This window comes from Arvicola amphibius, chromosome 4 (genome assembly GCF_903992535.2).
Source record: "Arvicola amphibius chromosome 4, mArvAmp1.2, whole genome shotgun sequence".
NCBI classification, from domain to species: domain Eukaryota; kingdom Metazoa; phylum Chordata; class Mammalia; order Rodentia; family Cricetidae; genus Arvicola; species Arvicola amphibius.
This window is the reverse complement of record NC_052050.1, coordinates 33,661,618-33,685,196: the sequence shown is the minus strand read 5'-3', so window position 1 is coordinate 33,685,196 and position 23,579 is coordinate 33,661,618. Positions and strand designations below refer to the sequence as shown.

The window sequence follows — 23,579 nt, the reverse complement described above, 5'->3', positions numbered from 1 at the left end:
GAACTCAGGAATGTCTACCTTCATGAAGGCGCAAACAGAAACCTAGAATGTAAACTACTTGAAAGGAATCCTGGGAACTCACTTCCTCACCTTGCCCATTCCTCCTGCTCTGCATAGAGGCTAGCGTTGAAATCGTAGTGCAGTGGGGGTGAAAGTGAGGAAGGACACCCCAGCAGGCTCATACAGCAGCCTGGCACCCCCCCCCACACACACACAGCTTCCTACCCTCTCGGATGCCACCTTGCTCCTTTTCAGCTACCATGGGCAGCCAGTTCTGGAGCAGGATGAACAGCTGGGGACTTCTGGCCATGACTTGCTAATCCAGGGACAGGTTAGGTTGCCCAGCTCATAGGGCTTATTACCGAACATCCTGCTTTTCCACTAAAAGTGGTTGACCTCACCGCTAACCTCTGGAGATGAGGAATTGAGGGATGGAGCCCAGCTTCACCCTGAGACCCAGGCAGCTGACTTTTAAGCCTATGGTAATGAGGTCAGGAGAATGTGATTCCTTCTCGGCTTTGATGGCGGAACTGAAGCTAGACTTCTTAGTTTTTGTTGTCAAAATAATCCCACACAGGCACATACGTTTTGGACTTCCTAATACAGGTTTTTCTTTTTTGTTTCCTTATGTGTATGGATAGTATTTTGCCTGGATGTATGTCAGTGTACCATATTTGTGCCTGGTAACCCCAGAAACTAGAAAAAGGCATCAGATCCCCTGTAACTGGAGCTGTATATGGTTGTGAACCACCACATGGGTGCTGGGAATCGAACCTGGGCCATCTGGAAGAGCAGTCAGTGCTCTTAACCATTGAGGTATATCTCCAGACCTCTCCACTCCCACAAGTGGACCTTGAAGAGCTAACCATTTTCCTGACTGGACTCCACTGCCTGTTCTTTCTGTTAGAATATTTTAGCGATGTTTGAGGTAGCGGTTTTAGTTAAGGGGAAAGACAGTGGTCTTAGGTTGGGGACATTGGCTTCAGGGGCAGGATACTACCTGAAAGAGGAAGAAAAATCTTTAACCCAGAAGCCACCCCAACAGCTGTTCAGCCAGAAGGCCACTGTCACGAGCAGCAGAAATGGCTAGGTCCCTTCACCCCCTGCTCAGCTGCCTTTGGTTCAGCTGCTGGGAGAGGAGCAGCAAGACAGCTGCTCCTCAAGGGCTGGACAAAGGCTTGGAGGAGGGGAACAGAATGTGAGTAATGCCTCTTAGTTCCAAAGAGAAGCCCCAATCTGAGACTGGGCCTGGAGAGGCCAGATCTTTCCCTTGGCACACCCACCATTGTCAAAGTCAGCTAAGCCCAGAGAGTGTCTGTAGTAGCTTTTCTTGGGAATTTGGGTTAGCTGGTCTAAGGCCAAGACCTGAAAAGCTGGTCCCACAGGTGGCTGCAGCATATCCCAAAGTCACTCTAAGGCACTACTCTGGTATTCTCTGCTCCCATCTCTCTGTACCCACCACACAAGGACACTCCTAATCCTTTGGAGGGAAAACATTTGAAATAGCCACAGTTGGCAGCAGCTGGCTGGGTGTTGATAATGTCCTCAATTGCAGATATAATAGCTGCTATTCACTTTAGTGATTTTACCATATCATGTTACTACATATTTATAGCAAACTGTGGAGTAGACTCTTTTTCTCTACTTCACAGATGAAGAAACTGAGTGTCTGGGCTTTGTTTGTCAAAGCCGAGAACATTAAGGAACATCCCATTCTGAGATTCCACTGTGCGGTACAGATATTCTTCTGTGGCTGCATCTTCCTGTAAAAAAACTTCTCGGTAGTTTAGAGATGTCAAGAACTGTGAAGGGGGCTGTATTAGCTGAGAGGTAGCCTATGCTGGAGAGCAGACAGGATGAAGGACAAGTTGTGGGTCAGTGAAGTACAGAGCCTCAAGGCTTGTCTGGACACTAAAATCAGAATGGAAAACTAATTAGTGCATTATTTTAGTCAGTCCATATTGACTGGCCAGCTCCTGGGGTAGCGCCCCGGGTTACCATCACAACACATCTTCTCTGTGGATAGAAGTCAGCAGAGGTTGCAACAGAAGACACCCTCCTCCAGCCCCTAAAGGGCTTTTGCTTAATTTGGGAGAGTTTGGTACACAGGCAGGTCACTTGAAAGGGTGTGGCCATCCAAGGACAAACAAGGTCTAATGAAATGCGCCAGCCAAACTAATCGCACTAAAACATTTAGGAAGAACCAGGGTGGGAGGAATACCTTGTCTCAATATGACAAAAACCTTGGTAAATTAGTTCCTAAAGACCACAGGGCAGTAGAGTCAGTGACCTAGGGACTGTGGGAGGTATTTAAAGAGGCTGGGGAGACAGAAAGGGCCTCTTGGAAGAGTCAGACCATTCAGGGAGCAATGACATCAGAAGGCATGCAAGTCCCTTCCCACCTGGAACTCCTGGGGCACAGAGCAGGAGCTGGAAATTCTTACCTTGTTGAAATGGTTGGCTTCAAGCACCTTGCTAGGCCGCTCTCTGTATGGAGCCGCATAACAGGTACCAAGAAACAAAATGATCCCAACCTTGCCACCCACATCTCAGGCCTGCCCCAGGAACATGAGGCAGTGGCTAGCCGGGTGGGTGGGCTTAAGTTTTGTTTCCTATTCTTTACAGACCTACTGAGGTTTCCTTGAAAGACACACACACACTCCAGCTCTTTAGTTCCCCCAGAGCTCCTGGCTATAATATCATCAGTAAGTCATTCATTTGTGGTGGAAGGGAGACACAATTAGATCCTGGACCACACATGGGACACAGCTGCTGAGAGGCAATAGTGGCCTTTGCTCTTCACACAGATCTGAAACCCTGACTTCCTGTGGTCATCATTCTTTATCTTGGACTTGACCTTAGGTTCTAGCTTGGCCCACACACAGCCTTACTAAGCTGCTGTGCCATTTGCAACCTGCATTCATGAATGGGTAGAAAAGACAAAGTGGAGGACACCATGAGGTTTTCTCTAGAGGACTTGGGAGAGCAGGCTAGAGCTGTACTTGCTGGCTTGAGCTTCTCAGGGAGTGACATGGTCCTCTGTGCTGAGCTATGTGTCTGTCCCCCCGATGTTTGGCTCCCCATGCTGGCGGTGCCCAGGAAACTGTACTCTGGTCAAGGGTGTCGATGCTGCTTACACCTGTGGTTGTTTTCTAGGGAGTTCTGTGAGCTGTATGGTGTTAAGGTAAGGTTGGCCAAGCCATCTGACTCCTGGGGGTGCTTTATGCAAGAGCAGCTGGATCCAGGCTATGTTGCTGACCACACATGGATCCGGCCCTGATCAATACAGAGAAAAAGCTAGAAATTGTGGGGAGGATACATTTTCCTTCAGCGAGAGAAACAGAGGCCCAGGAAGATCAAGGGAAGTATGCTGAGGCCACGTTTGAACGCTACAGGGTTGGCATACAGGCCTGTGGGAGCGTAATGGCTTAGCCTGTCTTCAGCTATTAACTCACCCCGTATGTTAAAGTGCCATAGTGAGAAAGGGACCCATGGTTCTTGGCTTGGATCTAGGTTTTATTGTCTAAGGCTTCTCTTGGGGCCTTTCTCAAGGCAAGCTGGCACCAATATGCCTCAAGACATTTAGGGCTCTGGAGCCTAAGCTGCAAGAGTCCAGCCGCAGCTGAAAGTAAGCTAGCCGAGCTGCCTTTTGAGATAGTTCACACTTAAGAGTGGGTTAGGGCTAGAGTCTGGTGGATTTGATAATAAAGGAAAACAAGACTTTGTGGTGAGGCCTGCCACTCCCTCCTCCTTTTTAGATGTGTTTATATGCATGTATGCACATATGCGTGTGTACCAGCAGAAGCCAGGCCAGAATTTGCCTTGGGTGTCATCCCTCAGGACAGCCATCCATTCTGTCACGTCATTATTTTTCCAGACAGGATCTCTCCCTGGGACCTGGGACTTACCAGTTAGGCTAGGCTGGCTGGCCAGTGAGCTCCAGAGGTCCACTGTGTTAGGACTATAGTCTGCCACCACACTCAGCTTTTTATATGGATTCCAGTCGAGCTCAGGTCTTCACGCTTGCGCCACAAGTGCTTTACAGACTGAGCTGTATCCTCTCCCCAGTCCAAGGTCTGCTTTCTCTGATATAGATTTTCCCCCCACTCCTACCCACATGACCAGAAAGACTGACAGGTATCTTACAGGTGTGCTGGTGGCCTGGAGCTGTGTGTGGCCTAAGGTTGATACTTAGATCTTCCAGCAGCCGCTGCTGCATCTGGAGACTTCAAACAGCACTGGGGTTTCCCTTTTATGTTTTTGTTTTTCTGGATGCAGCTTGAGATCCCCTGTCTACCACAGGCCTTTGTCGGGAACCTATTTATATCTTCAGAGGGCCCCTCTGTGAAGCCAAGTTGCAGGTCCCTTCCATGTCCCTTTGGGTCTTTCTCAGTCTCTTCATGGTCAGACTTGCCCTTTATTATTTTTTGTTTTGTTTTGTTTCGAGACAGGGTTTCTCTGTGTAGCTTTGGAGCCTGTCTTGGAACTCCCTCTGTAGACCAGGCTGGCCTCTACCTCCTGAGTTTTGGGATTGAAGGCGTGCACCATCACCGCCCGGATCTCCATTGTTCTTGCTGTCCTCCAAGGCAGTGGTTCTCAACCTGTGGATCGTGACCCCTTTGGGGTTGCATATCAAATATTTACATTATGATTTATAATAGTAAAATTACAGTTATGAAGTACTGAATTTTTTTGTTTGTTTTGTAAGATAGGGTTTCTCCGTGTACCCTGACTGACCTGGGAACTCACTCTGCAGACCAGGCAGGCCTGGAAATCAGAGATTCGCCTGCCTCTCTCTCCTGAGTACATCATCACTCGGCACTAACAAAATAATCTTATGGTTGGGGTCACCACAACATGAGGCTCTGTATTAAAGGGTCATAGCATTGGGAAGGTTGAGAACCACTGCTCTAAGGCCTACAGAAGCACACTGCATACTCTCCTTCAACACTGCGTCCACCTTGAGAATCCAGAAGGACCAGTCAAAAACTTAGAAACCATCTAGGTTTACCCCCTTATGTTTTGGGGTGGAAACTGAGACCTTGAGAGGTGAAGTGAGTTGCCTAGTCTCCTAACTAGAAAGGCTTTCCCTCCGCCTGCTGGCACTGGTACTGGGAGTGGGTTATGGCTGAGGTGCTCAGCTTTGTCTGAAGCAGATTGAGGCAGGGGCCAGTCAGTCAACCTACCCTTGGGGAAGGGCTTTTGGGGTTCAGGATGAGGAAGGCTTTTGGAAACTTCCACAGGAGCCTAACCCGTTCAGACCGTACTTAACTCAGGAAATCCCTTCCCAGCGCTCCATTCCTAAGCATCTCCCTTTGGCTAGCTGCTGCTCTGACCCTTCTGACCTTCTAATGCTCCTAAAGCTGCTGCGGCATCGTCCCACCCCATTCTGCCTGCCTGTTGGGAGGAAGGGCTGCTTCACTGGGTTATGCTTGGCTGGCTTTTCTAGAGGCCCCTCCACACTCTGCTTTGGTCCGGGCAAGGCTCCCCTTCCCTCTGAGAGCCATTCTGCCGATCCCTGGATAATTTATGCAACGAATCCTCTTTAATCTTTAATCTGGGATCTTGAACAAAAGGGAGCCTGCCGCTAACCTGTGCCCTTTCACAGCTTGAGTGGAGGTGGGGAATGTCTGACATTTACCTCTTAGGAGGTGTGGTGTGGGTATGAGCCGCGACTAACTTGGATGTTCCTTGCTGAATCTCCGGGGGTAACTAATGCTTCTCTCCAACTCTCGCCACAACTCGCCCTCCCTGTGCAAAGGCAGCATCTTCCAGGGATGCCAGGTGGGGTGGTTCCCACGGTGCAGCACTGCCCGGAGAGACCATTCTAGAAAAAACAGTAGCCTTGTGCAACCCTGGGCTTCAGGAGGAGCTCAACGCAGGCACCCACCGCGGCTGCAGAGGTGCAGGCCCCGCCCCGGACCCGACTAGCCCCGCCCCACCCCGCCACCAGAGGACCGCACTCTGCAAGGCTAGTGGGGGCCCGCGGTGCAAAGAGGTCGGCGCGCAGCTTCCACCGCGGGTTGCTGGGGCGCTGTCCAGGCGGAGCCGGCCCGGCTGGGGCTGCAACCATGGTAAGGAGATCGGGCAGCAGGAAACGCAGGGCCTGCCATTCCCGGGCGGCTCCGAGGGGACGCACGGTGCTGCAGCTCTGGCTGGGCAGGGCGGGAGGTACTGTCCCCGGCTTCGGGTTCAGACTAGGCACTGCTGGCGCTGAGCGCCGCGTCGTCGCTCTCAAGTTATTCCTTCTGAGAGGGGCTCCTTTGAGCCGGCCGCGACCCCCAGCGTGCTGCCCAAGGTACTGGAAGGTATAGGTCAGGTCTGTAGGAAGAGCCTGCCTCTGGTGCTAGAGAGGACAGCGCTGACGAAGATGGTAGGGGCATAAGTATCCGCCCTTGTCGGAATCAGCTGTGTTACCTGGATGACCCTTCCTTGTTCACCTACCCCTGGTACAGAGACCAGCACCAACTTCCTTCGGAAAACACAGAGGAAATCCATAAACACTGCCAGTCTCACTGAAAGGGATGGTGACAGACATGATCCACATCCCCTGAACCTTCCTCAGAAAGAAAGAGAGCCCAGTCCACTATGCAGGGCCGCGATCAGCTGTATCCCTTTGCCTCATAGACCAGAACCCAGAACATTGGGAAACATTCCTCCTGCTCCATCTATCTTCTCCCTGCAACTAGGTCTCTCTGCAGAGTGTGGGGGTTGGGATGTGGAAGGGGGGGGGACTCATTCCTGCCACCTGCCTGTGAGAAAAGAAGCTGTAACCCCAGATAAAAGTTTTCACCCTTGGCTCTGAGGATACTAGCTCCTCTGCTGTTGTTACCAGATCCTGCCAGAAACACAGTGTATGGGTGCCAGGGCTTCCAGGCCACACACCATCCTCTTCCTCCAGACTTTGCCTTCTGCATGGAGAGGCACAAGCTGTTTACAGCAGGAGGCGAATGGTGATCAGCCCACAGGGCAGGATGTTGGCTGGGAGCGGCTGCCAAAAGGGAACTCTGGGCCCTGTGGAACTAGAAGGTCTAGAGAGGCCAACCTTTTGGGCTCTTGTCTCTCAAGCTGTGTCTAGGCAGAGGCCCAAGTTTTGGCCAGGAAATATTAGTGACCCTATGACCTACTCCAAAGGGGTCCCTGGGAGAGGCCAAGTAGTGCTTGTCTTTGTCCTAGTCCGTCACCTTCTTCCCACATGAGAGATGGACAGGCTGATTGTTCCAAGACAGAAGCCTGGGGAAGCACTGATTATCCCCAGTGCTAAACCCAGCAGGAACCAGGGGGCCTTTTCTGCCACACACTAAGTTCAGTTCAGTTGAGGTCTTTGGGCTTTCTGCTTGGCCAAGGCCACCCTGCTCTTTCCTAACTAAAGATACCCCAACACTACCCAGATGTCCAGTCTCAGGCCTCTGCCCTCACAACCAGCCAAGTGTTTGGGCTGACTGGTTCATGTCAGGCCACACTTGGCTGTGTTGCGTCTTGCCAGTGGAGGTCAGTATCCTTACTTCTTTGGAAATCAGCAGGGAGACCCCAGCTGAAGTGCCCCAAGAAGTTTAACTTTCCACGTGGAAAGAATAGTGACAGGACAGTTTTAATGACTATTCTGTGACTTGAGATCCCCCCCACACACATCTTCAAATCTGCTAGACATATTTGTTACCTGGGAGTCCTTCCATTTCCCAGCAGTCTTGGGGGCAAAGAAAGGCAAGAACATTCAAGCCCTAAAACTGGGGCACTATTCAGGCTTGCAGAGGGAATCTGCTCCAAGCTCCCAGTGGAATGCTCCATCTGTACCTCCCTGCTAAGACCCCTGATTGCTCTTCTATGTAAATGGCGGCTCTGAAGCCTCTGGGATTCCAGTCTCCTTTAATTTGAACCCATGTTCTGCAGATACCAAGTATCCTAGAGATACTAGATGAGGTCGTAGGTTAGGTATTCATGAGTCCAGAGGGCATGTATCTTTGGATGTCTGGAGTCCATGGGGCAAAGACTCCTTTGTGGCTGGGGTTCCTGCAGAGAAATCTGGTGGCAGTTTTCTGGATAGTGGGACAGCAGTTTCTTCTGGTAGGGAAAACAAAGGGACACTTGGGAAGAAGTGTGGGACCATTCCAAGAGAACCTGTACTTAGGGGATTATTGTGCATCCCCCCTCCTTTTATGTTGCTTCAAGTGAAGGTAAGAGAGGTTTAAGGGATTGGAATCTTTGGAGATAGGTTCCTTGGATGGCTGTCCCCAAGTCCTGATGGGTATCACCTTAGGATACCTCCTAGTCCTCAGGCAGGCTCCAGTGTCCTTAGGGGTTAACAGAGAGGCTAAGTGGATCAAGCTCGTGCTGCAGGCTTGTTGGGAGGTTGGTGCTGTGCCCACCAGGATAGGAAGCAGGCAGGCATCATGGGACAGCCAATCAGAGGAGGAGGGGACTGCAGAGGAACCCAGTGATCCTGCTGCAGCTGAGCTGTCCTTGGAGGGTGGGAGCCCAGGAAAGGGGAGGGGAAGAGGGGGTGGAGAAGAACATTCCACAGGCTTTTTTGGCCCCTGCCAGAGACAGAGTAGGGTCAAAGAAAAAGGGGGAGGAAGAAGCCAGGAAGGCAGATGACAACAAGAGCATCAGGGCAAGGCTGTTTCTGTGTGAGGACCTTTGCCTGGAGGTTCAGTTAGACCCAGAGCTTGCTGACAGGGGTCTGAAGTGTGGGGCATGGACCATTCACTGGGATGGCAAGGGAACTCTGTCTCTGAGGATGGGACTGAAGCCGGGGTAAGATGGTGGTTGGGGAGATGGGTAGACCTAACTGGTCTTCCACTTGGCCTTGACTGGCATAGGAGCTCAGAGCTGGAAAATGGTTTGGTCCCTGGCAAAGCTGGGTGGGGGAAGGTAGATAGACAGACGGACAAAGATCCTAGTGTCTTAAGCTCCTTGTCTGAAGCCCTTTGGCTTCTCCCATGCTGATGTAAAATCAGGTCTGGCAGGGAAGATGGTGGTGCCAGGAACCCGGTAGCTCTGCCGGAAGACTGCGGGCTTGGGATTTCCATCAGTACGTCCCCATCTTCCTCCCTTGCTGTCCTTCTGTTCTGTGTCCCTGAGAGAGCACAGTCCTTTCTCAAATGCTTAGCAGGACCCCCAGATCGACTTCTGGGTCACTGAGGGCTGGTGCTGGGAGATTTTCTGGAATTCCCCAGTCTCATTAGCTGCCACACAACAAGACCTGCTCCGTCCTTTCTGTGCTGGAGCATAATTAATTTGGCCGAGCTGGGCCACTCTTGAGAGAGAATGAATTAGTCATTATGCTAGACCAACAAGGGTGAACTGGGTTGTATGGTCACCTCATTGGACCTCAGATATAATGGGTGCGAGAAGTCTGGAGAGTCGGCCTGGCTCAGCACAGCCTCTTGGGGGCACTAAGGCTCACATGCTAGTTCCAGTTTCCTCCCTCACGCCCAAGCCGACCCCGAAGACTGGTGATCAGCAGGTGTAGGAACCTGAGTCATACCAGACATTTTCCCCAACCTCCCTTTCTCTATCTCTGCTAGCAAAAACCTGGCAGTGTGCATGTCTGTCTCTCTCACCTCTGACCTCCATAAAATGGGGCTATGCAGGAAGACTGTGGCCATCTTATCTCTCCTCCACTGGCTGAGACTTCACAGTGGTCCAGGGTAGCCCCACTGGCTTGGCCAATCCCCACAGGGTGACTCAGCCTCTGCAGCTGGCCCTTGTCCATTGTCTGGGGGTGGCACGTGGGTGTTGTGAGGCAGAGATGAACCCAGCACTGCCAGGCACCCTACAAAGAATGCTGACCCCAAAAGGAGAGGGGAACCACTTGGGAAGCTTAGTTCCGGGGAACTAAGGGCAAGAGTAGGGGAAACTGCTCATTTTCCGTGATGATGGTGGAACAGGCTTCTGCAGAGAAGTCAGCCCATTCTATCAGCACCCCAAATCTGCGGGTCATTGATGAGGCTGTAACCTTCCTGTATTGCTGCATTCAGGGAAAATGAGCAAAGAGGCAACTAAGGGGTCCCTTCCAGTCTATGGTACATTTTGGAGCAGGAGTCTAGTCACATTTTAACCCTCCCGAAGCTTTGCAGTGTTTTCTTATCCTCTCTCACCTGGCTGGCTTCATATTTAGCATCCACTGGGGATAACGGTTACTCTCTGATTCTGGGGTTTAAGATCAAATTTGGGTGCCGATCAGCACTTAGATTTCAGAGTAGGGTCAATGACCCTAAGTCTTAGACAGCAAGCCTGGAAAACAAGCCCCTGTAGTAGAATTTGCACCTAGGCCCCCGATCCCTGCCCAGCAGTGACAGAGACACTGGACCCGCTGCTGGCCTGTCATTTTACTTGCCTGGATGATAAAGACCCCTCTCCCCACCCTGCCTGCCAGTGCCCCTGTCCCTTCCTGATGCTATGCTCCTCTTGAGCGACACACTCAGGTCTTCGGCCCCTGCTCCTCCCCCCTCTTGTTCAGTTTGATTCCTTTGCTTTTCTTTGGGACAGCCACTGGCCCCTGGCTAGGGCAGACCTCCAGAAATGGTGGCATCAGTGATAACCTGCTAGGACAGGGCTTTGTAGGGCTGGACTCTGAGGCCCTTTCCAGTCTCTGGGCTTGGGGAGGCTAGTGACAGGTAGGTGTGTGGGGGGATAGGCGTGAGCGCTTCCTCTGGCTTGGCTGCTGTTTCTCTCCCTTCTAACCACAAGTACTTTCCTTCTTTCCTTTTCACCTTCTGCCATGCCTCAATCTTCCCATCCTGCTCCCTCCTGTCACTCCACCCCCTCCCCCACCCCCAGATCAAGCGTTTCCTGGAGGATAGCAGTGATGGCGCCGAACTGAGCGAGTTCACGAAGGATTTCCCAGGAAGCGAGCCCTGCCACCCATCGGAGGCCAAGACCAGGGTGTCCAGGCCCCAAATTTCGGAGCCAAGGCCCCGGAGCCCAGAGCTCTGTGATGATGACCTGGAGTTTAGAGCCACTTTGTGGCCTCAGCCCTCTGAGAGCCAGCAGTACATCTGTGCCCCAGCCCCTCTCAGCCCTTCTTCCAGGCCCCGCAGCCCATGGGGCAAGCTTGATCCCTATGATTCCTCTGAGGTAGAGACTCCAGCCCTGCCTATGCCATTTAGTGGGTGGGTGCAGAAAGACCCAGGGAGGGCACAAAGAGAGCCCGGGGTAGGTGTGTGGGTCTGTGCACACGTATCAGATATGTCCGTAGGGCCGTTCTGTCCTGGGTCAGCCCCAGCTCTAAGGCTTCTGCCTTGAAGGCATTGCATACTCGAAGTCACAGCAGAGACTGACAGGCTTGTGGCCTCAGTTGGAAGCTCAAAGGATAGGGCAAAGTCCCTGAAGAGATGAGGAAGGCCAGGGATGGGAGCTGCTTCTAACCCTGTGCATTGTATCTTCCTGTCCACCAGGATGACAAGGAGTATGTGGGCTTTGCAACCCTCCCCAATCAAGTCCATAGGAAGTCGGTGAAGAAAGGCTTTGACTTCACACTCATGGTGGCAGGTAAGAAGGGGCAAGGCTGGGCCAGGCTAGGGGTGTTTCAGGAGGAACTGATGTGTGTGTCTGAAGAGCACACAGGGAGAGAAGAGGCAAGCCGCAACTGGCTGTGCCCTTTTCTGTAAACTCATGCAAAGTATGGGCAAGGTATGCAGATTTGAGGGGAGAGGGGATGGGAGCGATGCATCTGACTGACAGTTTTCTAGTGTTCCCTTCCCTTGCTACCTTGGGCAGTCTCTCGACTTCACTCAATCATGATAGCTGTACACGCTTCCTCCCAGTCCTGAAATACTGTGCTTTGGTTGATCTCTCCCATTGACAAGACAGCAGTTCGCCCCAGATCTTGATCAGCTGGGCCTTACCCTTCTGACTTGATGCCTCTGTCTTCTGTCCCATCAGGAGAATCTGGCCTGGGCAAATCCACTCTTGTCAACAGCCTCTTCCTCACTGACTTGTACAGGGACCGGAAACTCCTAGGTGCCGAAGGTAAGGAAGGAGAAAGGAAGCTGAACACCCACAGATGCTGGAGATGGGGCCCTCCCTGGCATGCTGGTAGCCTTGGCTTCCTAGAGAGCCGTGTGGCTTCTTTCCATAGACGTATCTGACCTGGAAGTTCACCAGCCAGCTCTCTAAAGATCTGGGTGCTGTGCTGGGTGTGGTGCCCCACGCCGTTAATCACAGTGCTCGGGAGGCCGAGGCACGTGGATCATTGCGAGTTTGAGGCCTGCCTGATCTACAGAGAGAGAGTTCTAGGCCAGTCAAGGCTACCCTGTCTCATGGGGGAAAAAAGATTTGGGTGATGAAGCAGGGCAGGGACCAGAATCCTGATCTCTGAATGAATGTCTGACCCCTAAAGGATTCCAGGAATCCAAGAAAAAAGCCTGGAGCAGAGAAGAGGCTGGGGCCAGAGCCAACAGCCACCGGCATTTCCTGTGTTGGGAAATGTGTTTTTTGCTGGTTCCCAGGGAACAGGCCCTCAGGCGCCTGGGGGTGGAAAGGAAGGCAGTCTGGGCGGAACGCTAGCTGGGGTGGGCAGGTTGTTTTGGCTGGGCAGGTCCATGCCCTTGTCCTCGCCTCAGTTTCCCTCTTCTCCAGAGCGGATCATGCAAACCGTGGAGATTACTAAGCATGCAGTGGATATAGAAGAGAAGGGAGTGAGGCTGCGGCTCACCATTGTGGATACTCCTGGTTTTGGGGATGCAGTCAACAACACAGAGTGGTATGTCTGACCAAGTACAGCCCCAGCTGCTCCTGTCCCACCCACTTACCACATGCATCTACACAGGTCACACTCGGTCACAGAGTTCTTTTTGCCAGGAGGGAGAGGTCTGTGACCCTACTGGACAGCCGGATTCCTTTAACTGGACAGCTGTCTCTTCTGTAAGTGAGAAAGGATTGGAATGGATGGTGGTTGTATTTATTTATTTTTGAGCCAGACATACTGTGTAGGCTAGGCTGGCCATAACCTCAGAGGTCTGCCTCCCAAGTGCTGAGATTAGATTTTTTTTTCCGACAGCGTTTCTTATTGTATAGCCTGGGACTCACTAAGTAACTCCAGCTAGCCTTGAACTCAATGCTTCTCTTTCATGGGCCTCTCAAGTGTTGGGACTGCAAGCATGCACTACTGTGCTTAGCTCCAGACTGATGGCTTCTCATAGTTTTCCTAGTTCTGGCACAGAGTTCCACGATGTTTGTAAGGACGTACATGAAAAGCCTTAGAGGAGCAGACATCCATACAACTGTGTAGGCCCAACATAAACACCACTCTTCCTCCTTTCTTTCCTTTCCTTGGCAGTTACTTTAGATGCTGCAAACAAATCTTGTTTACGGGGGAAGTGGAGGGAGTTGTGAAGGACCGGAAAGCAAAAGAGCAAAGGGAAAGAATAGCAGAGGGAATGCCAGGTGGCAGAGCGGTGTGCTGTTATCATCTCTGCACTTGGGAGCTGGAGGCAGGACCAGCTCAAGGCTGGTCCCAACCAACCACGTAGCCAACCTGTGTTACTGGAGACTGCCTCAAAACAAACAAACAAACAAACCTGAAAGAGTCACAGGGAGGTGCGGAAAGAAGAAGAAAAAGAAGGAACTTTAGGCACCCTTCAGACTGTCTAGCAAAAGGAAGGTGGTTTTGACACAGGCAGGATACACACCCGCCTTAGCTCCTGTTTTTTCATGAACTGGAGGATTGCTTAGGTAATGATCACACATAAGAGAACAGGGGCAGGTAATGGACAAAAAGGGCAGGAGAAAGGGGCGGTGCACTTGATGGAGAAAGTAGGCAGTAGCACCAAGAGCACAAATCTTGATTGGCATTCAGCACTGTATGACCTTGAGCAAACTGGTTGCATTATCTCCTAACAGAAAAAAAAAAAAAACCCAAACAAGAAAAACCAGCCATTTCCACATCATCTGTTTGACCTGAAAATAGCCCAGAATTATGCCTATGCATTTTAGCAATAGTAACAGCAGGGCCAGCAACAAGATTTGTGGGTCCCCTTGTTCATAATTACAAGACTTTCAATATGACAAGAACAACATCAGACCAAGAGTAGTCTTCCTGAGTGCAGATTCCTGTGACTACACAGGCTATATACCCATGATGCTCACTCTAGATAACTGTCTCACAGACATGTCTAAGCCCTCATCACCTGCTTTATTGCTGCTACATGTGACTATCCTCACAGATAACCGGTTCATCATCAGCTTCTGTCGAAGCCTTGACTGGATGGCCATCTTTTACATTCTTGCTACAGCACTGTGCTGATTAGTGGTACACGGGCTTGTGGTTTCTGTCAATGTTTCTGATGGACTAAGGAGATGCTAGCTGCCATCTTCTTTCCCTTCCTGTCTAGCAGTGTATCTCAGCAGACAGCATGTTCCGAAATTCTAATCCCAACAAGTACCTGGTTTCCGCTGTATCAGGTACCACTTGTTTTGTTTGGTTTCCCGACACAAGGTTTCTCTATATAACAGTCTTGGAACTTGGAACCAGGCTGGCCTCGAACTCACAGAGCTCCGCCTGCCTCTGCCTCCCGAGTGCTGGGATTACAGGCGTGCGCCACCACCGCCCGCCAGCAGGTACCACTTTCAATCAATTTACCTCCTTTTACTTTTAATAAATATTTCCATTTCAGTAAGAATTCCCTTGCAATAATAATCGTTCCAGATAATTGTACTTTCCTGTTTCTAGTGTATCTCCATAGATACCAATTTAGTTAACCTACAAGGTGGACATTTAAGGGATGCAGAGCAAATATGAATGATCTTCATCCCAGAGACAGGTACAGCCTGGTGGTAGTGGGGGAGCAGAGAGACCATTTTGTAACAAGTTGTGACCATCACGTAAAAAATGAGTGGATCCGGCCATGTGTAGTTGCTGACACTGAGCTAGGAGTCACAAAGCCAGGGGCTCTAGTGATAAAGAATTCACCAGCCAAATAATATGGAGCAAGTCTTTCGGTGGATTCAGATTTAATTTATGAGATTTAAAAATGAGAGTGCTGAGCTCAAAGTGTTGATATCATGGCAACGAGGATTAAACTAGATAGCAGAGGAGCAAAAGACCCAAAAACTGAAGTTGTCAAAACAGACACTCACATGGGGAGGGGGACAGATTCTGAGAAACACATTTTATTTCATCATTGTATGAACATCACAGAGTGTACTAACACACGCCCAGATGTTATAGATCAGTTGCTGGACACGGCCTCTCTAGGGCAATAGACTGACTAGCAGACAGACGAGGCTGCCGCTGGCAAAGCACAGCCTCTGCTTTATGATAAACATGTCTTTCTCTCTCTTTTTGAGACAGGGTCTCTCTCTGTAGCTTTGGAACCTGTCCTGGAACTAGCTCTTGTAGACCAGGCTGGCCTCGAACTCACAGAGATCCGCCTGCCTCTGCCTCTGCCTCCCGAGTGCTGGGATTAAAGGCGTGCACCACCACTGCCCGGCTACAATAAACATTTCTTATAAGTATAAAGCATACACTAAGGTATAGTGAATCAGGTGACAGCCAGTTGTGATTACTGATATCGATTTGTGTGCTGTACTTTTTATAAACTTACTGTCGGTGTGCATGGTGTGTGTTTGTGTCCTGGGACTGAACACAGGTCACTAGGGTTGAGTGGCAAGCACTCTTACCAGCTGAGTTCTCTCATCAGCTCTCTGTGTGCTGTAGTTTTACATGCGTGACAGCACATGTAACACTAGGTGCCATGATGTTATGATGGCAGTGTTTCTTTAGCTCAATTATCGTCTGGTGGGACAAATGAAATCTCTGGACTCAAAGTTGACAGGTTCAACATGGCTTCATTGTGGTTGACCATGTGTGGTGATATACACATGGCTGCAGAGTGTAGTGGCTGTGTGTGGTGATATACACATGGCTGCAGAGTGTAGTGGCTGTGTGTGGTGATATACACATGGCTGCAGAGTGTAGTGGCTGTGTGTGGTGATATACACATGGCTGCAGAGTGTAGTGGCTGTGTGTGGTGATATACACATGGCTGCAGAGTGTAGCGACCGTGTGTGGTGATATACTCATGGCCGCAGAGTGCAGCAGAGCCGTACATGCTGCTCTTGTCAAAGCAGCATGCATGGAAGAACCAGGTAGGGTAAGGATGAGGGGATTTGGAGAGGCAAAGGCTCTGAGGCCAGACGGTGAACTTGACTTAGGGTACCCCTGGTTTCTAGCTGGTAGTCACCTGCTGCCACTTTGCGATTCTTAATCCTTTGCCTGGTTACCCTTCAACCCCCCTTTCCCACCAAACTAGTATGTATTGAACTGCCTGTATGACTAGTCTAATTTTCTATCAAGATGTGAACTACTCCCATCCTCCCCAGGTCGTTCCCTGAAAGAGTAGTAGAGAAAGCCAGAGTGAACCAGGGCTCAAGCCGGAGTTCACCAGGCAGCCCCCACTCCCACACAGTTTCTCTGCTTGTCTGTCCTTGCCCCAGCTGGAAGCCTGTGGCGGAATACATCGACCAGCAGTTTGAGCAGTATTTCCGAGATGAGAGTGGCCTGAATCGCAAGAACATCCAAGACAACCGGGTGCACTGCTGCCTCTACTTCATCTCGCCCTTCGGCCACGGGTATGGTCTGAGCCTGAGGCTCCTGGCACCACCGGGTTCTGCTAAGGGAACAGGCCGAGAGCACCGCAGGCAGGGCTACCACTAGCAGGTGGTCACAGATTCCTGTTCCCCAGGCTCCGGCCATTGGATGTTGAGTTCATGAAGGCCCTGCATCAGCGGGTCAACATTGTGCCTATCTTGGCTAAGGCAGATACACTGACGCCTCCTGAAGTGGACCGAAAGAAATGCAAAGTGAGGGGAGCTGACGGAGGGAGGGAATCAGGTGGGCTTCTAGAAAAGATGGGGTACCCAGAACTGTGGACCCCTCATCTGTTTGCCAGATCCGGGAGGAGATTGAGCACTTTGGAATCAAGATCTATCAGTTCCCAGACTGTGATTCTGATGAGGATGAGGACTTCAAATTACAGGACCAAGCCCTAAAGGTGGGGCCACACTAGGGCACCCCCTTTCTTACCTTGTTTCTGCTGGGCAGAAGAGGGGAGTAGAAGTCTATATAAGGACAGACTGTTGGGGTGGAAGAGAACCCTGTCTTCTTAGAGCACAGCAGAAGATACAAGTGGAAAGAAAGGACAGGTGAGAACACGGATGCTGACCGGCAGCCATAACCTCTTTTAGGAAAGCATCCCATTTGCGGTGATTGGCAGCAACACTGTGGTAGAAGCCAGAGGGCGGAGAGTTCGGGGCCGGCTCTACCCTTGGGGCATAGTGGAAGGTAAAGCTCTGAGCTTGTGACCAGAGTATCCTTGCCCTTAGGGGCTCTTCTTTACCCGTGACCCGGACTGACTCCTAGCCTTGCTATACAGTGGAAAACCCGGGTCACTGTGACTTTGTGAAGTTGCGGACAATGCTGGTGCGTACCCACATGCAGGACCTGAAGGATGTGACCCGAGAGACACACTATGAGAACTACAGGGCCCAGTGCATCCAGAGCATGACCCGCCTAGTAGTAAAGGAACGGAATCGCAAGTATGACCGGCAGCCAGGACAGAGCTGGCCAGGGGAACCCCAAGTCCTCCCCTTATTACTCTACAGGCCCCAGGCTTCACTCAAGTTGGTGCTGGGGTTCCCCCAACCTTACTACCCTCCTTTCCCCCTCCCTTCAGCAAACTGACAAGAGAGAGTGGTACTGACTTCCCTATCCCTGCTGTCCCACCAGGGACAGATCCAGAAACTGAGAAGCTAATCCGAGAGAAAGATGAAGAGGTGAGAGCACTATGCTGTGGCTGTCAGCCTGGGAAGTCCCATTCGATAATTCTCAGTAGCCCTTAGCTTGGGAATAGAAAGACCCCTGGCTCTGGTGTATATGTGGGATGCTGAGTGGTTCTGCCATTTCCGTCATATATAAGGGCTACCAAGGCGCCAGATTCAAGGGAATAGAATCTGGGAACACATCTCCAATATAGTAAGGCTCTCCCTGTCAAACACCTTGTTTTGATGTATGTGCCTATTTCAGCTGCGGCGGATGCAGGAGATGCTACACAAAATCCAAAGACAGATGAAGGAAACTCACTAACTGGCTTTTGGACCGGAATATTTAAATCTCTTCTTCCTGCCCATGCCAGCCCCTTCCGGCACCAGCTCTGCTCAGGCCCCTGCAGCTACTACCACTTCGCCTTATATCCCTGCCAACTTCTCAGAGACTCAGAGGAAATAAACTTTAATCTATACATGGTGTTGGGTGTCTCTGTATCTTTACCATCTCCTGGAAGCAAAGCTGCTAAGCGTCTGTTTGAAAGGCGGATGACACTGGTCTCTGGTTTTTAGTAGGAAACGGAAAGAGGGGAAGAGTTTCCCCTTCAGTCTGCTTACAATACAGCTTGCTCTACTGACCATTTCTCTTCTGCCTCCATTATCTGAGCGCCAGGACTCCATGTTTCCCGCATACAATACCTTCATTTTGTAGCAGCTCTTGGGAAAACAAGGTTATTAACTACATGGCAACCTCCAACTTCTCCCCCCCCCCCCCAAATTTGGATAGCTATTCAGAATTAAACTCAATTCCAGGAAGCTTTTGGTTGAGCACTGAACAAATGCGGAAGGTCCTGCAATTAAAGATTGCTGGGACAGAAAAAAACACATCCTTGTCCCCCAAGGAGTTCAGGATCAAGCTTTGCCTAGGTTGCAGATGCAGGTTCTGGAACAGTGAACTCAGGAGAGGTTTCTGTTTCCCTATGACTTTTAACTGTACTGAAAGTTTCAGTACTTCATAAACTAAACCCGTGAGAACACTAGCCTGGTATCCAAGTGCTCAGACCCATTCAGACAGTCTGCTGAGAATCGGAATCTTTCCATTTCTGTTTGGTTAGTAGTAGCACGTCACGGGGACCTCCAGCGGTCACCTCCGTCCAGTGGCTGGCTCCCGGTGCCTCCACCCCTTTTACGGACTAGGAAGCCGCAGTCAGACTGGCGGCCAATATAGGTCTCAGAGGATCGCAAGGCCGGTTGTCGATAAAAATCAGAGGTTATAAGAACCTGTCCAAACACGCAAGAGGAAACGCCAGCGCCGCCAATGAGAGAGCTTATTCCTAGCCTTCTAGAAGGGTCTTTCAAGTTTTGCTTTTCCGTAGCTTCAGCGGTCCACAAACGCAGCTCTTTTTTGCGGATTAAGACATTTTTCCAGAAGGATTTTCTTTTCCATCGACCGGGAGATTAAAAACAAGGGAGTAATGGAGCATTGGGAAGGGACATGAAATAAAATCTAGTCCTTCCCTTTTCCTAGCAGCACGCTTTTCTCCCATTCTTGCATTCCTGGAGCGAAACAGAAACACGACTGAATTAAAACGCTGAGCCACCGGGAAGTCATTCGAGAACTACCTTCTAGGGCTCGGTCGTCACCGGAAGTGACTGCAAACCCAACCCTGCATTGCCCCGCCCTCCAGTTGCGCTACCAGTAGGCGACGGGGCTGCCGTACTTCCTGTCCCCGGAGCCGTAGTCCGCAACCCCTCTTACTCCTCTCCCATTGGCCGCCATAGGGACGCGCTGTGATTTCCTATTGGTCGCGTCTGTCTTCTGGCGCCAAGCCGCCTCCCTCCAGGTACTGTCTGGTCTCTGGATGCCGGATAGGTTACAGGCTGAGAGGGCGTCTGCCCACTGGACCAGTGAGCAGCGTGGAGCGTGAGGGCGGCGGCTGCGTGGTAAGGCAGGGCGGAACTCCGTGTGGCCATTGGCCAGGTCGGGTACAGGCCGGAGATCCGATTGGCTGGGGAGAAGGGACCGTGGTGGGGTTCGAGCTGCGCGGCCTCAGCAGCTGCGGGAGACGGAAGTGGTGAGAGCGCGGCTTTGGAGGGTCGGGCGGACGCCGCCTGGGTGAGTCACTGTACCCCGTACACTGCCAGCCTGGGAACCACAACGACCGAGTCCTGCCCGGCCCTCACCGACTCTCTTGAGTCCCGCCCTCTGTCATTTGGGGCTCCGCCTCCGAGCCTGTAGCCCCGCCCCTAGAACCTGGGCACCTGGGATCCCCTGCCAGCCTGGTCCGTCCCCCCTACCCCAAGACCAGATTCCCTAACTGAGGAAACCCTGGGCATCCTAGGCCTGGTCCTTGTCGCTCCCTTCCTCTCTCCGTTTCTCAGGCCTCGTGCCAGTGAGCCGTGAGGCAGCACCTCCGGCTGGCCGCTTGCGGGCTCCCCCGTGAGGGAGGCAAGGTTGGTAGGATCACAATGGAGACTTGAATCGCTGTCGCCTCCTGTGGTACTCAGCTGCACACCCCCTGGGCATACCAAACATGAAGGAGTGTCAGTGACACTCAGGCCTGGCTCCCTAAGTGGGCCTTGAAGGCCTTCACTTGAAATACTTGCTAATTCGATCCATTTGACAGATGTTGACTCCGTGGCGGGGCTGGCCCGATTCTGCTCCTGCTCCTGCTCCTGCTGTGTGGGCTCCTCCCTATAACCTGTCTGCTTGGTGGCGAGTATGCTCAGCAGGACCGGGCCAATCCTGCTGCTCTTTATCACAGGTTGTGGTCCCTCTCCCTCTTGCCCTCTGCTCTGGACTCTGCCCCCAGTTTCAGGTCAGGTGGGTGTACTCCTAGACTCAGAGACTGGCCGAGCAGCCCTGTGGATTCATGCCCCTACCCGGGCTAAAAGTGAGTCCCAGTTGGGCAGTCTCTCTCTTCAGAGTTGGCATTTCTTGTCTTTTGTAAAGAGCAGGGTTTGGAGTGTTCTACTTCTGGGTGTGGAATAGGAACGGTTGAGTTCTGCTGAGTAAACGTGGATGATACTTACTCCTTGCTCCTGAACTTTAGGGGTGGCCTTCCCACCGCGCAGGGTCACTTCACTCTGTATGGGACCAACTTGTTGCTTCTCCCATCGCCCGACTTGGTGTGGTGGCTTGTCAAGAGGCTGGGTCCCTCTGTGACAGAGGAGGAGTTGTAGAGAAGGTCAGGGGTAAACCTGTGACATTTGTTGACTCCCTGGTGATGTTAATGGTGCTCTTTACTCTTGTGTTCTGTCTCCTTTAGTGACGAGGACAGCCAGGACCCTCGCCTAGGTAGAATGGTGAGTACTCACATTTCCTCATACCGCTGTGTGTGATCCTCCAGTCTGTCTCTGGGAAGCTGCCCCACCTCTCGGCCCTAGTGCTCCAGGGTACTCTGTTTGCCTCTAACAGGTTCATCCGACCTGATAAATTGTTTCTTTTTTCTTTCTTCCTTCATTTTTTTTGTGGTGGGTGTTGTTTCTAGATTCTTGCTATAAAGCCTTGTCTAACCTGATACTAAAAATGTAGTCCAGGCTGGTCTTGGACGTGTGGCAACCCTTCAGCCTCTGTCTCCCAAGTGTTAGTATTACCGGTGAATGCAGTGTTGGGCCTTGCACATGGTAGGCAAGTACTCTTCACACTGAGTTATGTATCTAGCTTACGGTTTCTTAGGACTGAAAAAAAAAAAAAAAACCAGGCAGTACACAGCACTGGGCTAAGCGGTTTTTCTCTGTATGTGTTATGTCATGCCTTCCCTCTACTAACACACTGTACCTCTTCTTGCTTTTCTTGGATTCCTGGTTAAAACTCTCGATATTCCGGTCTTTAAAAAAAAAAAAAAGCCAACCAAGTTTTTCTTATCTTAAGATTTCTAAACTTCAGGGTGTGGTGGCACAGGCTTTTAATTCCAGTACTGGGGGCAGAGGCCCGTGAATCTCTCTGAATTCAAGGTCAACCAGGCCTGTGTAGTGAGTTCCAGGACTATATAGAAAGACCCCACGGCTTAAAAAAAATAAAAGTAAAAAGTCAGATCCCTGAACTTCTAGTGAGTCTCATGAATATATTGTTGGTGCTGTGCCAGAGAGATTCCGCCCAGGCTGTCGGCCTTTTCCAGGTCCCAGGTGCTGCTGTTCATTAAGTTCCCAAGGACGGCAGCTTACTTACTATCTCCTAGGCGGCTCTCAGAATATCACTGGGGTAGAGCAGCACAACCCTGAGAAATTCCCAAGCTGAGGGAATTCCTTAACTTCCCGAGAGCTAGGGCTCCTACAGTAAGCTGAGGAAGAGGTGTGGGTAGCCTTTTCTAGACCGTTCTCACCCTTTGGCTGCACGCCTCCTCCGCCTTTCTTTCAGGAGTCCGCGTTAATGAATTCAGTTAGCGCAGGCTCTTTTCGGAAAGCCTACCTCTGCTCCTGCTCCCACCAACCGATACCTCATGTCCTCTTTCCTCTCGGTACACTGAAGAGGATGCGCCTCAGGGTCAGCCTCGTCTGCTTACTCTAGCACCGCCACTTAATAACTTAGGCGAATCTCACTCTTCCTCTCCCCGAAGCCTAAGAGACTCACCGGGGAAACAGGATGGAGGTTTAGTTTTTGGAGAGTTGGAGTCATATTTGACACTGCTGGGCATTATTGTAAGTTCTTAATAAAAATGTCTGGTTTTTCTATTCATCCCGGTTCCCCCAGACAAAGCCCTCGTTTCTGAACGTTACCAGGTACCGGAAGTGTAAGAATTCTAGCAAGCTCCTCCCTCTACTTTTGGAAACACTAAGTCCGTTATCACTCACTGCTTCTTGTTTCTTGGCTCACCACTCAACTCCATTCATTCTCTCTACTCCTGGGTTTTGAGTTTTGTTTTTCCATAGCTTCAGTGATCCATAATCCCAGTTCTCCTCTCAGACTAAGACATTCTTCCAGTAGGCTGTTCTTTTCCATTGACCAGGGCCTATGAATCAAAGGAGAGACGGGACTAAAGGAGAAGAGCTGGGGAGGACCATAAAATAAAAAGGGTTCCCCTTACAGAAATGTGGAGTGACCACTAAGATGACACTAGACCAGTATTCTTTTTAGAGGACAAGAGTTTAGCGAAAGCAGGTAGTGGAGGAGGCCAGTGAACCGAGCCTAGGTGGGCGGTTGTTTCGGAGTGAAAGAAGGACTGCTTCGGGCTGTAAAGACCTTGGGGTGAGCCCCATCTTGGGATCCCCAGCAAGCATAGAGGTGGGAAGTGTTGTATGACAAGAAGTGTGTAGGGTAGCACACCTGGAAAAATGAGAAATGAAAAGGTGTGGGCGAATTCGTTTCCCCTTTCTGAGCAGTCCCAGGGTAGTCCCTCTGCCCACTCTAGAATGTCCCTAGAGTTCCCGGGGGTTGTGGCCAGGGGCTGCGGGGCGGGAGGAGCCAGGGCGGGGCCCCAAGAGCCGCTCCGCCTCGGCCTCCACCTCGCCGGGGCGTCCTGGGCGCTCCTGTCGTTGGGCTCCCCTCCCTTCCGAGCTCCTGCCGGAGGGCGGAGCCGGGCCCGCTCCATTGTGGAGAGGAGGGGTGAGGCGCGCGGGAGCAGAGGCTGGGTCCTGGCGCCAGGGCGCTCGCTTCTGGCCGCGGCTGCTTCAGGCGGGCCCCGCAGCCGGGATGCAGCGGGCGCCCGGGGCTGGCGGGCAGCGCAGCAGCTCCGGGGACATGTGCGCTGGCCCAGACAGCCCGCGACCATGAGCCTGACCGCCCGCGTCTCCTGCTCCATGCTTAGCTGCTTCGTAAGTGCCAGGCCTGTTCTGCCAGGGCCTGGGGCGGGGGTTGGGGGAGCGCTCAACGT

General features: G+C 51.6%; 2 protein-coding genes and 1 long non-coding RNA gene across 23 annotated transcripts in view; 2 read left to right on the top strand and 1 right to left on the bottom strand.

The window, feature by feature from the left end:
* The window catches only part of Septin4 (septin 4), a 29,477-nt gene extending 11,235 nt beyond the window's left edge, over positions 1-18,242 (top strand). For 5 of the 15 annotated variants that reach the window (XM_038326794.2, XM_038326793.2, XM_038326791.2 and 2 more), the window contains 11 exons: positions 10,783-11,079; positions 11,400-11,493; positions 11,887-11,973; positions 12,583-12,706; positions 16,441-16,575; positions 16,689-16,806; positions 16,896-16,997; positions 17,191-17,287; positions 17,379-17,541; positions 17,679-17,778; positions 18,029-18,242. In XM_038326794.2, coding sequence (XP_038182722.2) covers positions 10,783-11,079; positions 11,400-11,493; positions 11,887-11,973; positions 12,583-12,706; positions 16,441-16,575; positions 16,689-16,806; positions 16,896-16,997; positions 17,191-17,287; positions 17,379-17,541; positions 17,679-17,778; positions 18,029-18,088 — 1,377 coding nt within the window. In that variant the 3' untranslated portion in view covers positions 18,089-18,242. Of the gene's footprint in view, positions 1-5,943; positions 6,075-8,531; positions 8,755-10,782; positions 11,080-11,399; positions 11,494-11,886; positions 11,974-12,582; positions 12,707-16,440; positions 16,576-16,688; positions 16,807-16,895; positions 16,998-17,190; positions 17,288-17,378; positions 17,542-17,678; positions 17,779-18,028 lie in introns of those variants that run through there. The other 10 variants (XM_038326798.2, XM_038326797.2, XM_038326790.2 and 7 more) reach the window with 7 other exon arrangements.
* On the bottom strand, positions 15,099-20,542 carry LOC119812259. 2 transcript variants are annotated; one of them, XR_005285064.1, is made up of 2 exons: positions 19,464-20,542; positions 15,099-19,323 (listed from the first exon to the last, which is right to left on the bottom strand). It is a non-coding gene; the product is annotated as an uncharacterized LOC119812259 (long non-coding RNA). The 2 variants fall into 2 exon arrangements; XR_005285063.1 differs by having other exon boundaries at positions 19,488-20,542.
* Mtmr4 (myotubularin related protein 4) overlaps positions 19,722-23,579 on the top strand; it is a 24,004-nt gene continuing 20,146 nt past the window's right edge. The window contains exons 1-2 of one of the 6 annotated variants that reach the window (XM_038326781.2): positions 19,722-19,882; positions 21,036-21,072. In XM_038326781.2, coding sequence (XP_038182709.1) covers positions 21,070-21,072 — 3 coding nt within the window. In that variant the 5' untranslated portion in view covers positions 19,722-19,882; positions 21,036-21,069. The other 5 variants (XM_038326783.2, XM_038326779.1, XM_038326784.2 and 2 more) reach the window with 5 other exon arrangements.